The 14734-nt window shown below is 41.4% G+C and overlaps 1 protein-coding gene across 3 annotated transcripts in view; it reads left to right on the top strand.

Annotated features, from left to right (window-relative positions):
• The window catches only part of usp9 (ubiquitin specific peptidase 9), a 275343-nt gene that overhangs the window by 112365 nt on the left and 148244 nt on the right, over positions 1 to 14734 (top strand). For all 3 annotated transcript variants that reach the window (XM_087992832.1, XM_087992834.1, XM_087992833.1), the window contains one exon: positions 4871 to 4991. In XM_087992832.1, the coding sequence (XP_087848958.1) occupies positions 4871 to 4991 (121 nt within the window). The remainder of the gene's footprint in view (positions 1 to 4870; positions 4992 to 14734) is intronic.

The raw sequence follows: 14734 nt of genomic DNA, 5'->3' as shown, positions 1-14734 counted from the left end.
AGATGTACTACTAAGACTTTATAAAGCTCTGGTTAGGCCCCATTTGGAGTACTGTGTCCAGTTTTGGTCCCCACACCTCAGGAAGGACATACTGGCACTGGAACGTGTCCAGCGGAGATTCACACGGATGATCCCTGGAATGACAGGTCTAACATATGAGGAATGGCTGAGGATACTGGGATTGTATTCGTTGGAGTTTAGAAGATTAAGGGGAGACTTAATAGAGACGTACAAAATAATACATGGCTTGGAAAAGGTGGATGCTAGGAAATTGTTTCAGTTAAACGAGGAGACTAGGACCCGTGGACACAGCCTTAGAATTAGAGGGGGTCATTTCAGAACAGAAATGCGGAGGCATTTCTTCAGCCAGAGAGTGGTGGGCCTGTGGAATTCATTGCCACGGAGTGCAGTGGAAGCCGGGACGCTAAATGTCTTCAAGGCCAAGATTGATAGATTCTTGTTGTCTCGAGGAATTAAGGGCTACGGGGAGAACGCTGGTAAGTGGAGCTGAAATGCGCATCAGCCATGATTGAATGGCGGAGTGGACTTGATGGGCCGAATGGCCTTACTTCCACTCCTATGTCTTATGGTCTTATGGGCCTAATGCTCCTTTCTATTATGGCCTTATTTGCAAACAGATTTTAATCTCTCTTCCAGCATCCAAAGATATGCAGAGGTTCTATTGCAGACCTCTTGTTAATGCTAGTTGTCACATGCTACTAATCATTAAATTAACTTTTCAACTGAATGCTAGTTGTATCTCCTAAGTAATAGACTCGCATCACGAGGCTATTTCCAATCGTGAAGGATGAATTTCCACAGCATTCTTGCGATGACTAAGGTACGTATAGACTGGATAAAATCAAGCAATTAAACTGCAGTGAATACAGGCCTAGATGAACCAATCTCTCCTTGTATGGCTAAACTTGGATTTACCATCAGTCTGATGAATCTTCATTGCACTTCCTCTCAAGATATTCATATCTGCCAGATCAGAGGTTACCTTAGTAAGAAAAATAGCATTTGGAACGTATAAGAAAAATGCAAGCAAAAGCATGATTGTTTGGATATTGACCTGCTTGCATAACGAAGACCAGTCAGTAAAACGTCAGTATCTTTGCTAGCTGATTCCATGGGAAAATTTGGCAAATAAGCTATGGTAATAAATTTTAACTGACCTTCTATCTATTTTCTAAAAACTTCAAATTTGTAGCTTCAAAACAGTAGCTGTACTCTAACCTGCAGCCCCCAACCCCAACCCCACACACACAGATCCCACTCAGCTGCATGTTACATTCAGCCTCTCATTACTGCAAGGGAAAAATAGTGCATTCAGTGAGACCTGGTACCTAAAGTGCAACAGCTGTAGCTGAACTTCAACAGCTCAGTTTCTTAAGTTGTATGATATGTATTAATAATTTAGCCTGACTTCTGGAGTTGTAGCCGGCTTCAAATCCCGCCTTGGGCAACTGTCTGTGTGGAGTTTGCACATTCTCCCCGTGTCTGCGTGGGTTCCCTCCGGGTGCTCCGGTTTCCTCCCACAGTCTAAAGATGTACAGGTTAGGTGAATTGACCATTCTAAATTGCCCGTAGTGTTAGGTGAAGGGGTAAATGTAGGGGAATGGGTCTGGGTGGGTTGCTGTTCGGAGGGTTGGTGTGGACTTGTTGGGCCGAAGGGCCTGTTTCCACACTGTAGGGAATCTAATCTAGCTAATTTATAGTAAAATGCAATTGCATTTCACTAACTATTTCGATATGCTGTTCCATGTAATTTTACGCATAGGAGTTGAAAGAGCAGTTCATTTTAATTTCAAAATGCAGTGTCTCTGCCATGTATTCCAAATGACCTAATTGCATTGCATATTCAGAGTTTCAACTTAATTCTTAAGCTTTCAAGAGCGCAAAAAGCTTGATGCCGATTTTGGCATTTCTGCATACAACTCTTAACTAAATTATGTGCATTATGGAATGGATATTACTTTTGCCAATCATGGATGCACTGTTAGTCCTTGATTCCCTAAGTTTGCGTTTTCATATTTGCATTTCTACCTTGTTTCAAGATCACATATCTTGATCATCTTGATTGCAATGTATTGTTTGTCATAGATTTTGTCAATATTTACCAATTTAGTACTAAGACATTTTGTAATATAATACGTTGTGAATATTTGTTGCGAAGTGATATTTCCCATTTTGTATTGATTTAGACGTACTCACACGTGAAGTTTTGTGGGCTTGATAAGATATCTATAGGAGCATGGGTGTGCGCTTGCATACAAGAATCCTTAATTGAAACTCCACATAACTAGTGCTTTTTGGCATAAGTCTTGTGTGCTTACGACTTTGAATTAAGTATAATGTTGTCACTTTGCACATGCAGCTACAATATCATTGGCAGCAGTCTGCTGTTACTTGCATTTCAGGTGTTTATCTAAAGTGCGAAAAGTACTCTGTACAATACTGGCGAACTAACAGACTGAGTTGGTGTAACTTGAGTAAGAATCAGTAAAGTGTGGATGGGGAGGGTTTTCTACAAATAGAAAACTGCAGTGACCTCAAGAGGCCTTAAAAATTATGGACAGATTTGATCAGGTAGATTTGTATTTAACCGCAAAATTGATTATTAGCAAATAAAATTGCAAATACAACTGCAATAATTATGCTGTATGTTAAACGTTTACCTTGTGAATAGTTAGACTGTGTTACATGGAATATTAGAAATGCGTTGCATGGATTAAGAAGCTGGTTAAGGGTATGAGAACAGAAATATAAAGGAATAAAGTGAGGTGCCGGAGGCTTGCGTAGTATAGGTCAGTCGTGCCAGGTCTCTGTTCCAGAGTTAAATCCGATGCAATTTTAATTGGAGCCATCAAGAAGGTACGGTGGCTAATGGAGTTACTGTAGTTGCTACAATGCACACAGGCAGACACATGTATGTTGGCATTTCTTGTAATTTCTATTACTGTCAAGACAGGTTGTTTATCAGATATGACTTGAAGGCAATGTAACTTGTCCGATTTATACCCAGCTGATATAATTACTCATTTTAAAGTGTGTATATTGATTTTTCATTCGTGTGGCATGTAAACTGTCATAGACTGCCAAGCATGTCAGGGGTTCTTCGTGGATGGGCAAGAGTATATTGAGAAATACCAACTTGCAAAAGATGTAGATAAAGTGACTATTGCTAAGAACTTTGCAAATTAAGTAGGGGTTAATTGTCTGAGATGAACTAAGCATGATGGATCAGGGAAACAGCTAAAATTATTAATGGCTTTCTTTGTTCAATTTCTCTTCACAAACAAAAGGGTCATGCCCTCGTGCCTCCTTGGATGTAGGTGTGGACATCATGAATTTCAAAGTGTGGCACTTGTTGCAAGTTGTCTCACGGCAATATGTTACTAAAAAATGTTTTAACTTGACAGCTAATCTATGGCAGAAGGAGGACAATTGCACCCAGTTATTTTATGAAACATCGTGGGGGCTATGTTACTGAGATACTTAAGCACTGTCAACTGGATCAGTGGATAATTGAGCCAGTCATCCTGATTAAATAATTCTTGCTGGATATGTTGGATTTTTATGTTCTGCGAGACTGGAGATATCAGGGATGTTCGCAAAGACACATGGTATCAGAAGAGAGTAATGCAAAATCTGGCTTCCAGCTAATCAATTTAGTTTGTTTACTAACTGTGAGAAGACATCAGTTGTCTTTAAGATACCTGCCTTGTTGAGGTCTGTATTAATGGGCAAAATATGGAGAAGGAAGAATGGTTTTGCATTCTTGCATCCAAGTTCAATTAGGCTAGCAGTGCCTAACATATCCCAGCCTTGTGAAATATTTCTCCTGCATGAATCATTTTCCGACTTTGCAACCTGGCACTTTTCGAAAAAGCATTCTTTTTGGGCAGTTACATCAAGGGTGCTCTGATGGCAGATGACCCCTGATTAAAATTGAATAATCCTGTTTCCTTGTTCCTGTCCAATCCTTTGTGTGTAGCTAAATGGGGATCAATTGATGGTAGAGTTACTTGCCATAGTCTGCTCTAAAGATGGGAACAACAAGATTAGCTAATTGAATGAAGTTACTTTCATATGGTGCCTTTCCCATTGTTAGGAGTTCCCAAAGTATTTTACATTAAACAAATTACTGATGGATTGTAGTGACTGTAGCTTTAAGTAAAAATGGTAGTCAGTACGTGCACAGTCTCAACAGTAATGAGGTTTTAAACCAATTAACTTTTTTAAGCCAGCTTTGACAAAGGGTCAGTTAGACTCAAAACGTCAGCATTTTTCTCTCCTTATAGATGCTGCCAGACCTGCTGAGATTTTCCAGCATTTTCTCTTTTGGTAACTTTTTTAAGAATAGTTTAAGGGATAAATATCAGCCATCACATTGGAAGAACGTCCCTGTTTCTCCTGTTCGAACACATATTGAAGTCTGCTTGAACAAACACAATGCGGCATCTCTGTTAACATGAAATTGTCTTACTAAACATGAGCTTGAGGTTGGATTATGTGCTTGATGTTGAGAATCTGTTGAGAGTTTGAAATGTTATCGCTCAAATGAGTGCTTTTGTTTAAACAAGCTAACTCTTAAGCTATGGACTAGACATTGATCACTGATAAATGTCATACTTTGCTTCATTCATTTTAAAACTACTTGTACAATTTGGCAAAAATTGATAATGAACCAAAATATTCTGAGATTGAAGTGAATTAGTATGACATTTCCCCTCTTCCAAACAAGTTAATTCAGTTGTGCTTAGCTTTTGGTAAGATGTCATGTGTGTTCAGACAGGTGACTCTGCACATTTAATAGTATTTGAATTCAGATGATTTAGTTATTCCTAATCTGCTTCTTCCTTAGATAATGTCCTTACACCCGCGATACATTTCCTTTCTTTGGCAAGTTGCGGATCTGGGCAGTAGCCTAAACATGCCACAGCTGAGAGATGGTGCTCGCATTCTTATGAAGCTCATGCCTCCTGGTAAGGTACTTAAGATACTAATGAGACTAATGTACTTCTACCAATATTTATTTCAAAGAGTAGATAATGTGGGTATCACCAACTGATTATTTATGTATTTAAACCTTAAGATTCAATGCCATTAATTGTGGTAAAGAGCCATAAATAACTGAGGTGACTACTTTTCGTAAAATAATTTATGGAAATTAGTCAACGGAGGCCTGAACTGCTAGTGAGGAACAAGGGTATCTACCTATGAAAGTTATGTTCAATTATTCTCAAGCAACTATCAATTTAACCAATGAACATTTGAGTGTTGTGCAGGATAAATTTGGCATCAGCTGTTTTGTTGAATTTGGTTGAGCTTAATGTTTGAGGTGAAGTTTGCAGAGGAGTGAGATTGGCTTTTGAATTGGTTGATTTTGGTCTATATTATTGCATAATATAGGTTTGCAGTTTGCAATCGCACATTCAAAGTAGATTTGACATTGTAAATGTAATGTTAGTGAACTATCATGACCACTGTTTTCCAAATTGGCTAAGTTAGGCAACTGTGGATATCACAATCATACACATAGAAAGTGCAGATGGCTAAATGTTGGGCATGTTTGTTTGGCATACCTTGTTAAGCAAGCAATTTTCAATAAATGAGTTTTATACTTTCACACTGACTTATGTGCATAGGTTGCTGTTCAGTCCAGTATGTTGTGAAATTCCCATGGTTCTGTAAGTTTGTTTCTCTTTGAGGTAGGGGATCATCTGGTTCAATGAGCAAATAAAAGTGAGAAATTCACTTTATTTGCTGGTCCTATTCGAGTCAAGAGACTCTTTTTGCTTTAAAGGAAAATTTTGCTGACATTGAACATTGTGCGTTTCCAATTTTAGTGCTTTGTTTTATTAAATAGCAGGTGGCAGTGGCAGTGACAATGCCAAAAAATGGCAAGTTATCTTCTGGATCCTTGTGGTACAATGCTAGTGTCCCTGCTTCTGAGCCCCACACACTTCCAGCGATGTCTAATGAGCAACTTGATTAGAAAATACCTGGAAATTTCTGTTAACTAGCTTGTTTTGCCAGTAATAGACACTAGCAACAGAACTTAGCATGTCCAACAGGCACTGCAACAACCCATCCATACTCTTATGAAGGTACCTTATAAATGTGTGATGTTTAATACCTGGAAGGACAAAGGCAGCAGGTTCATTGGACCACAATCTAGAAGTTATCATCTAAGCCACACATCACCATGGCTTAGACTATCATAGCTACTGTTTCTGGGTCAGAAATCTAGAACTCACTCCCTAACAGCACTGTGGATGTACTGACACCTCAAGGGAGTCCACTGACACCTTCCCAAGCAAATGCTGACAATGCCCATACCTCATGAATGACTGTTTTTAAAACAATGCAGATAATTTAATGGATGGAAGCATGTTTACTCAATTTTGAGTTGATAGCCAGAGATGAATATTTTTGTTTACATGTTCCATTTGGTAAATTAAGTTGTGAATTCAAACTGAATTTGAGGTAAGTACTGCAAGCACAAGCTATTTGGCCTCATTTTAACATTTTTGTTAGTTACAAAATATATAAGTTGATTTATTAAGTGCACACAGCTTACACGTCCTTAAAGTTGAGTTCTCTTTCTAAAAAGTGTAACTTAAAGTGAAATGACTGTGGTTTAACAGTAAGTTGTGATTCAGTATAAAACCTGTAGAATGTAGAACCTGCATTAGTGAACAGGCATTGAAGCATTCAAACTTGAAGTTGAGATACTTAGCTGAATGCTATTTTGGTAATTGAAATTTTCAATAAATTAACAATATTACAATAAGTAAATAAAAACCAAAACACACACTACTGAGAGAGCTCAATCTGTGGCAGTATCTGTGCTACTGCTATCAGAGCTAACATTTTGGGTCCAGTGACCCTTCCTCAGAACTGTAGGTATTCAAGGAACCCATAGTGTGGTAGCAGTCTATGGGGTTCACATTAACCCTCTGAAGATCATCCCCACCACAAAGGTCAAACCTGGGTCCCTGGTGCTGTGAGGCAGTAGTGCTAGCCACTGTGCCGCCCATGGTAGAGTACAGTAGTTGCGACTCACCACATGTTCTGCTATCTATGTTAGGTTCTTTTTCTTGAGATTGTTACACACTTGATGCAACTGCATTACGTTAACTTCTGTGAACAGCCAAAGTTTATTAAGCAAGTACAAGCTTTGGAGGATCACTTAGCACTCTTCGCAATGGTTGTGAAGCGTGTCAAGCGATCTCCCTGAGCAAGGGAGCACAGAATTTCACATCAGTATTGCCCAAAGGACAACCCCCAGCCACTCCCCCCTTGTGACATGCCACTCCAGGCACAATGTTTTTGGAAACAATCAAATCACTACAATGTGATTTAGATCATAACTTAATGGCAATATCTGCTGTAAATAGTTTTAACTGCAAGGTGTGGTTAGATTCCTAACTGCAGTGTTCTTATTGATTCTGCATAGCGGGAGATGGCTATGTAAATTTTACATACCACCTGCAAGACAGAAACATACCACCCTACCTCAGGATGTCCAAGTTCTTTCATGCCAGCAGAGCAAATTAACCCCTTAACATCTCACCTAACCCACAGTCTTGCTGTATACCCTCCAACTTGTAGGCCTATCTAATTGCCTAACCCATGCTTGCTGCTGACCTTTCAACTTGAGACCCCTCATTCCCTCGCCTACCAATTTTGCTAACTAGTCTTGTGATTTGCAGCTTCCAGTGCTTCTTAACACACTCGATCCTTCCTCCTAGCAAAACTCTTAAACCCCCCTCCTCCCCTACTGTGTCTTGCTACTAATCTCCAGAGGGAGCGAGGGTTTGGTATGGGAGTCAACATGCAGTCGTGTTTTTAAAACATTTGAGATCCACTTTGACATCTTAACATCCACAACCCTAAAGTTCTGATTTTGGAACTGGATCTTAAAGGGGAGCGCAGCTTCAGGAGAGCAAAGTGCAAAGAATTGGTGAGAGGATGGGTTGGTGAATGGGGTAGACTGCAAGTCAGAGTCAGCTAGGTAAAAACAAGGGCTGCAGATGCTGGAAACCAGATTCTAGATTAGAGTGGTGCTGGAAAAGCACAGCAGTTCAGGCAGCATCCGAGAAGCAAGAAAATCGACGTTTCGGGCAAAAGCCCTTCATCAGGAATAGAGGCAGAGTGCCTGCAGGGTGGAGAGATAAATGAGAGGAGGGTGGGGAGAAATTAGCATAGAGTACAGTAGGTGAATGGGGGTGGGATGGAGGTGATAGGTCATGGAGGAGGGTGGGGAAGGTAGCAAAGAGTACAATGGGTGAATGGGGCTGGGGATGAAGGTGATAGGTCAGAGAGGAAGTTGGAGTGGATAGGTGGAAAGGAAGATAGGCTGGAAGGACAAGTCATGGGGACAGTGCTGAGCTGGAAGTTTGGAGGTGGGGGAAGGGGAAATGAGGAAACTGGTGAAGTCCACGTTGATGCCCTGGGCTTGAAGTGTTCCGAGGCGGAAGATGAGGCGTTCTTCCTCCAGGCGTCGGGTGGTGAAGGAGCGGCGGTGAAGGAGGCCCAGGACCTCCATGTCCTTGGCTGACTGGGAGGGGGAGTTGAAATGTTGGCCACAGGGCGGTGTGGTTGATCGGTGCAGGTGTCCCAGAGATATTCCCTAAAGCGCTCTGCCTCTCAGGTTCCCTTTTATTCTTTCCTCTCCAACCTTAAACTGATGCCCTCTAGTCCTGGATTCCCCAACCTTGGGGGAAAAGACTGAGTGCATTCACCCTATCCATGTCTCTTTTGATCTTCTACACTTTTGTAAGATTCCCTCCTCAGTCTCCTATGCTCTGAAGAGAAACATCCTAGCTTATCCAACCTCTCCCTATAACTCGGACCATTGAGTCTGGGCAACATCCTTGTAAATTTCTTCTGCACTCTTTTTTCATGTAACAATGTGACCAAAACTGATCACAGTACTCCAAGTGTAGCCTCACTAAGTCCTGTACAACTGCAGTGTAACTTCCCAACTTCTGTATTCAGTACCCTGACTGATGAAGGCCACCAGTGTGCCAAAAGCTGCCTTCACTGCCCTGTCTACCTCTGACTCCATTTTCAGAGAACCAGGCAACTGAAATCCAAGGTCCCTCAGTTCCACTGCACTCCTTGATTTGACTTTGCAAAATGTAAGATCTCACACTTTGCTATCTTAAACTCCATTTACCACTTCTCAACCCACTTCCGCAGCTGATCAAGATCTGAAAGGTTCCCTCACTGTCCCTGATGCCACCTACTTTAGTGTCATCTGCAAATTTACTAATCATGCTTTGCACGTTCTCATCCAAAGCATTGATATAGATAACAAACAGCAATGGGCTCAGCATCGATCCCTAAAGTACTTCACTAGTTTCAGGCCTTCAGTCTGAATAGTGTCCTTCCACTGTTGGCCTCTGCTTCCTACTGTCAAGCCAATTGTGTATCCAGTTTGCCAGCTCCCCTGGATTCCATGCAACCTAACCTTCCTGAGCTGCCGACCATGTGAAAACCTTATCTAAGGCCTTACTGAAATGCGTCTAGGCTACATCTTCTACCCTGCCCTTGTCAACCTTCCTGGTCACTTCAAAGAACTAATTTGTGTGAGGCATGACATGCCATGCATAAAGCCATGCTGTTTACCCTAATCAAGCCCTGTCTTTCCAAATGCATGTATCTTATCCCTCAGTTTTTTCAAGTAATTTACCTACCACAAATGTTAGGATTACTGGTCTGTAGTTCCCAGGATTTTCTTTGAGGCCCTACTTGAATAAGGGCACAACACTCATTCAGGAAATAGAGTTTTCAATGTATACTGGACATGCCTTCAGAAAGGTGTAGAGTCATTAGGGAATCAGATCAGGCACCCACCCCAGAACTCCTCATCTGACCTGCTGTTGTAGACACAGTATGTAATGTTGCGCCATTGAAGAACAAGATAAATCTTCCTTTTGCATTTAATATAACTCCAATCAATGGAGAGTTGCTTGCCCATGGATTGTGTTGACTTCGGTTTTGCTAGGGTTTCGCAATGCCAAGTTTGGACAATACTGCCTTGATAGCAGGGCCAGTTACACTCATTCCATTTCTGGGATTCAGTCTACTTCCATGCTTGGACAAAGGCTGTAATGAAATCTGCAGTCCAGTGGTCATGGTGGAAACTCAACTGAACATGAATAAACAGACTGACAGATTTTTAAGTGAAGATTGAGAACAGATTGATGAGTCAGCAATTAGATTGGGTTCCCTACAGTGTGGAAGCAGGCCATTTGGCCCAACCAGTCACTGACCCTCCGAAGAGTAACCCATCCAGACCCAGTCCCCTCTGACTAAAGCGTCTGACACTATGGGCAATTTAGCATGGCTAATCCACCTGACCTACACCTCTTTGGATTGAGGAAACCCATGCAGACGCAGGAAGCATGTGCAAACTCCACACAGATGGTCGCCCGAGGTTGCAATCAAACCTGGGACCCTGATGCTGTGATACTGTAGTGCTAACCACTGAGCCACCATGCCGTTAAGATTTGATTTGTGCATTTTGTGGACAAGACATCCCTGGGCAATTGTTCACTTTACCAGTGATGTAACTGGACTGGAACAGGACTACGGAGAAGTTGAAGTTCTCCTTAGATGAGGGGATTTGATGGAGATGTATAAAATGAAAAAGAGGCTTAGGCGGAATAAATAGAAACCTTTTCTAACAGCTGAAGAGGTGGTAATGAGATGTCTCCACCTTAAACTCATAAATTTATTAAAAGAACCTTGACATAATGGAATTTAGAAGATCCTTCCTCCCTGAGATTGTAGAGGATACTTATTCATGTTTTCTGGAGCTAAAATGTAGGTTCGAAAAAGGTCCATAAAAATATAACTGGAAAGAAACCCTGGTAAAATGTTGTTCCATGTTTGCAAGGAGGACTCTGCTGTATTGTATGTCAACCTATAGTGTTCTGTTGGACAGTAACCTATGATTTTAATTAGCTGTCCTTTACATTGTATATCTGTTTATTTTTATTACTAATTATATTAATCCAATGCAGGACATCATTCAACCTTTATTTTTAAGAATAAGTGAACTAAAACTGATTATATCAGCAATTTAAATGAAGACATCAAATGTATGGTAGTTAAATTTACCAGTGAGACCAAGAAGAGTGGGAAAGTAAGGTGTCAAGAGTGTAGTGTGTACAGAGGAATACAGATTGAGTGACCAAACATTTAGCAGATGGAATGTCACATGGGTAAATGTGAGTTAGTCCACACTATCATGAAGAATATAAAGACATTACACTATGAATGGAGACCATAAGATATTGGTACTGAATTAGGTAATTTGGCTAATCAAGTCTCTTATGCTATTTGATCATAGCTGATATGTTTCTCAACTCCATTCTCCTGCCCTTCTCCCTGTAACCTTTGATCCCTTTGGTAGTCAAGAAAGTGTGCTTATCACAGTGGTACAGAGGAATCAGGGTGTCCTGGTCCATGAAGTTCAGAATTGCTATGCAGACACAAGAAGCAATTTGAAGCTCAAATGGAATGTTGTCATTTATTGCAAAGAGAATGGAATATTATATGACAAAGTTTTACTGCAGTTGAGGACTTTGGTGAGATCAATCTAGAATATGGGTGCAGTTTTGGTCTTTGATAATTAAAAAGCATATTAGAAGGTTCACGTCTATTTCTGGGATGAAAGGCTTAACTCCTTTTTTCTTTCATTTATCTATTATTTGATATTACAGTTGGACTAAGTTAAGCTTAACAGTAAAATGGCAGGAGATCTCTGACCCATGTTAGGCTCCTCTTAATGTGGGAGCTCAGTCACACGGCTGATGACCCTGTCTCCTTCATGTGCAGGAACTGTGTCCAGCTGCAGCTCTTGTTTGACTGCATGATGGTTCTGGAGCTGCGGTTGGGCTCACTGTGGAGCATCTGCGATGCTGAGGAGGTCGTGGATAGTACTTTTAGCAAATTGCCACACTGCTGAGGGAGAAAGGAAAGGGTGACGAGAAGGCAGAGAAGGAGCAGGAAGGCAGTGTAGGTGTCACTTGCAGTCATCTCCCTCCAATACAGGTATACCATTTTGGATACTGTTGGGGGAGATAGGTCACCAGGAGAAGGCAGCATTAGCCAGGTTAATGGCACTGTGGCTGGCTCTGCTGTATAGAATGGTGGGAAAAAAGAGTGGGGGGGCTATAGTCATGGGGGATTCAATTGTAAGGGGAGTACATAGGCAGTTCTGTGGTTGAAAACAAGATTCCCGAATGGGTGTCTCAGATTAGCTGCAGAACATTCTGAAGGGGAGGGATGAACAGCCAGTAGTCTTGGTGCAAATAGGTAAAAAATGGGGATGAGGCCCTACAAGCTGAATTTTGGGAGTTTGGAGCCAGGTTTAAAAAGTAGGACCTCAGGTAGCAATCTCAGGATTACTACAGCGCTACGTGCTAGTCAGAGTAGAAATAAGCAAGATGAATGCATGGCTTGAGAAATGGTGCAGGAGGGAGGGGTTCAGATCTTTGGGACAGTGGGACTAGTTCTGCGGGAGGTTGGACTATTACAAATTGGACAGTCTACACCTGGGCTAGACTGGAAACAATGTCTGAGGGGGTGCTTTTGGTAATGCTGTTAGGGAGGTTTTACACTAATGTGGGGGGTGTGGAAACCAAATGAGGTTAGTGAACAGAAACGAGATAGTAACCTAAAGCCTATAAGGAACGAGAATAGTGAAGTCAGTGTGACTTAGGGGAAAGGATAGTCAGGGAACAGATGATAAATGCAAAGGGACAGGTGGTCTGAGCTGCGTTTCTCTTAATGCGAGAAATGTAATAGATACGGCAGATGAATTTAGGGCTTGGATTAGTACCTGGGAGTTTGATGTTATTACTATTACTGAGACTTGGTTGTGGGAAGGGCAGGATTGGCAACTAAATATCCCAGGATATAGATGCTTCAGGCAGAATCGAGGGTGGTAAAGGGAGTGGAGAAGTTGCTTTCCTGGTCAGAGAGGATATCATAGATGTGCTGAAGGAGGGCACTGTTGAGGATTTGAGTGTTGAGGCAATATGGGAAGCGCTCAAATAGGAAGGATGCGGTAACAATGTTGGGGCTGCACTGCAGGCCTCCCAACTGTGAGCATGTGATAGAGGTGCAAATATGTAAACAAATTATGGCAAGATGTAGGAGCAACAGGGTGGTGGTGATAGGATATTTTAATTTTCCCAACATTGACTGGGATTTACTTAGTGGAGCAGAATTTGCAAGGAGCATTCAGGAGGGTTTTATAAAGAAATATGTAAATAGTCCAACTCTGGAGGTGGCCATACTGGACCTGGTGTTGGGGAATGAGCCCAACCAGGTGGTTTAAGTTTCTGTAGGGGGTTACTTTGGGAATAGTGGTCACAATTCCATAAGTTTTAGAATACCCATGGGCGAAGACAATTGTGGTCCTCAAGGAAGAGTGCTAAATTGGGGAAAGCCAACGATAGCAAAATTCAGCAGGAGCTGGGGAATGTTTGGGAACAGCTGTTCGAAGGTAAATCCACATTTGATATATGGGAGGCTTTTAAAGATAGGTTGATTAGAATGCAGGCAGACATGTTCCTGTGAAAATGAGGGATAGAAATGGCAAGTTTAGGGAACCATGGATGACAGGTGAAATTATGAGACGAGCTCAGAGGAAAAAGGAAGCATACATGAGGTCTAGGCAACTGAAAACAGACAAAGCTTTGGAAGAATATTGGAAAAGTAGGACCAATCTGAAACGAACCATTAAGAGTGCTAAAAGGGGTCATGAATATCTTTAGTAAACAGGGTTAAGGAAATCCCAAAACCTTTTATTCATATATAAGGAGCAAGAGGGTAACGAGAGAAAGAGTTGGCCCACTCAAGGACAAAAAAAGAAAGTTTATGCGTGGAGTCAGAGTGGGTGAGATTCTTTGCGTCGGTAGTCACTTAGGAGAGGGACATGACAGATGTTGAGGTTAGGGACGGATGTTTGATTACTCTAGGTCAGGTTGGCAGAAGGAGGGAGGAGGTGTTGGGTATTGTAAAAGGCATTAAGGTGGAGAAGTCCCCAGGTCCAGTTGGGATCTATGGCAGGTTACTGAGGGAAGCGAGAGAGGAAATAGCTGGGGCCTTAACAGATGTTTTTGCAGCATCCTTGAACACAGGTGAGGTCCTGGAGGACTGGAGAATTGCTAATACTGTCCCCTTGTTTAAGAAGGGTAGCAAGGATGTTACAACATGGGTCAGCCCCCTGCTTACTTTAAACCAACAACACAGAAAAGATTTATCCCATGCAGTAATCTGTGAAAATTCGAGAGGCCAAATAGTATTTAAAGTAAAAATTGACAACTTTATTTTTTAAAGTATAACAGAGAATAATTAACTAACAACTATTTACAACTCCTTCCTCTAACCTATCTTTTACTTTCCCTTCAATAATACTAGTCCAGGCAGCTGGTGAATCTTCTCTTTGTATCTTCCTCCATAAATTTTCTTCTAAGGGATTTCTGTTTCACAGGTCATTGATAGATGAGGTACCTTTAAGAGAGCTGTGTTTTGGGCAATCTGTACTTGCTTGTGGTTGGCAGTTCTCTTCCATCTGTTCAATTTTTCCCAGTCTTATACCCCAAAGCTTTGGATTGTTTCATTGATTTTTAATATTGTCAATATACTAAATTCAGACTTGATTGGAGGTTAGTATTTGGGGCATAATTTAAACTAGCCA

This window comes from Chiloscyllium plagiosum, unplaced genomic scaffold (assembly GCF_037043375.1).
Source record: "Chiloscyllium plagiosum isolate Xiang-an unplaced genomic scaffold, Cpla_swu_hap1 HiC_scaffold_12, whole genome shotgun sequence".
Taxonomy (NCBI): domain Eukaryota; kingdom Metazoa; phylum Chordata; class Chondrichthyes; order Orectolobiformes; family Hemiscylliidae; genus Chiloscyllium; species Chiloscyllium plagiosum.
This window is presented reverse-complemented; position numbering and strand designations above follow the sequence as displayed.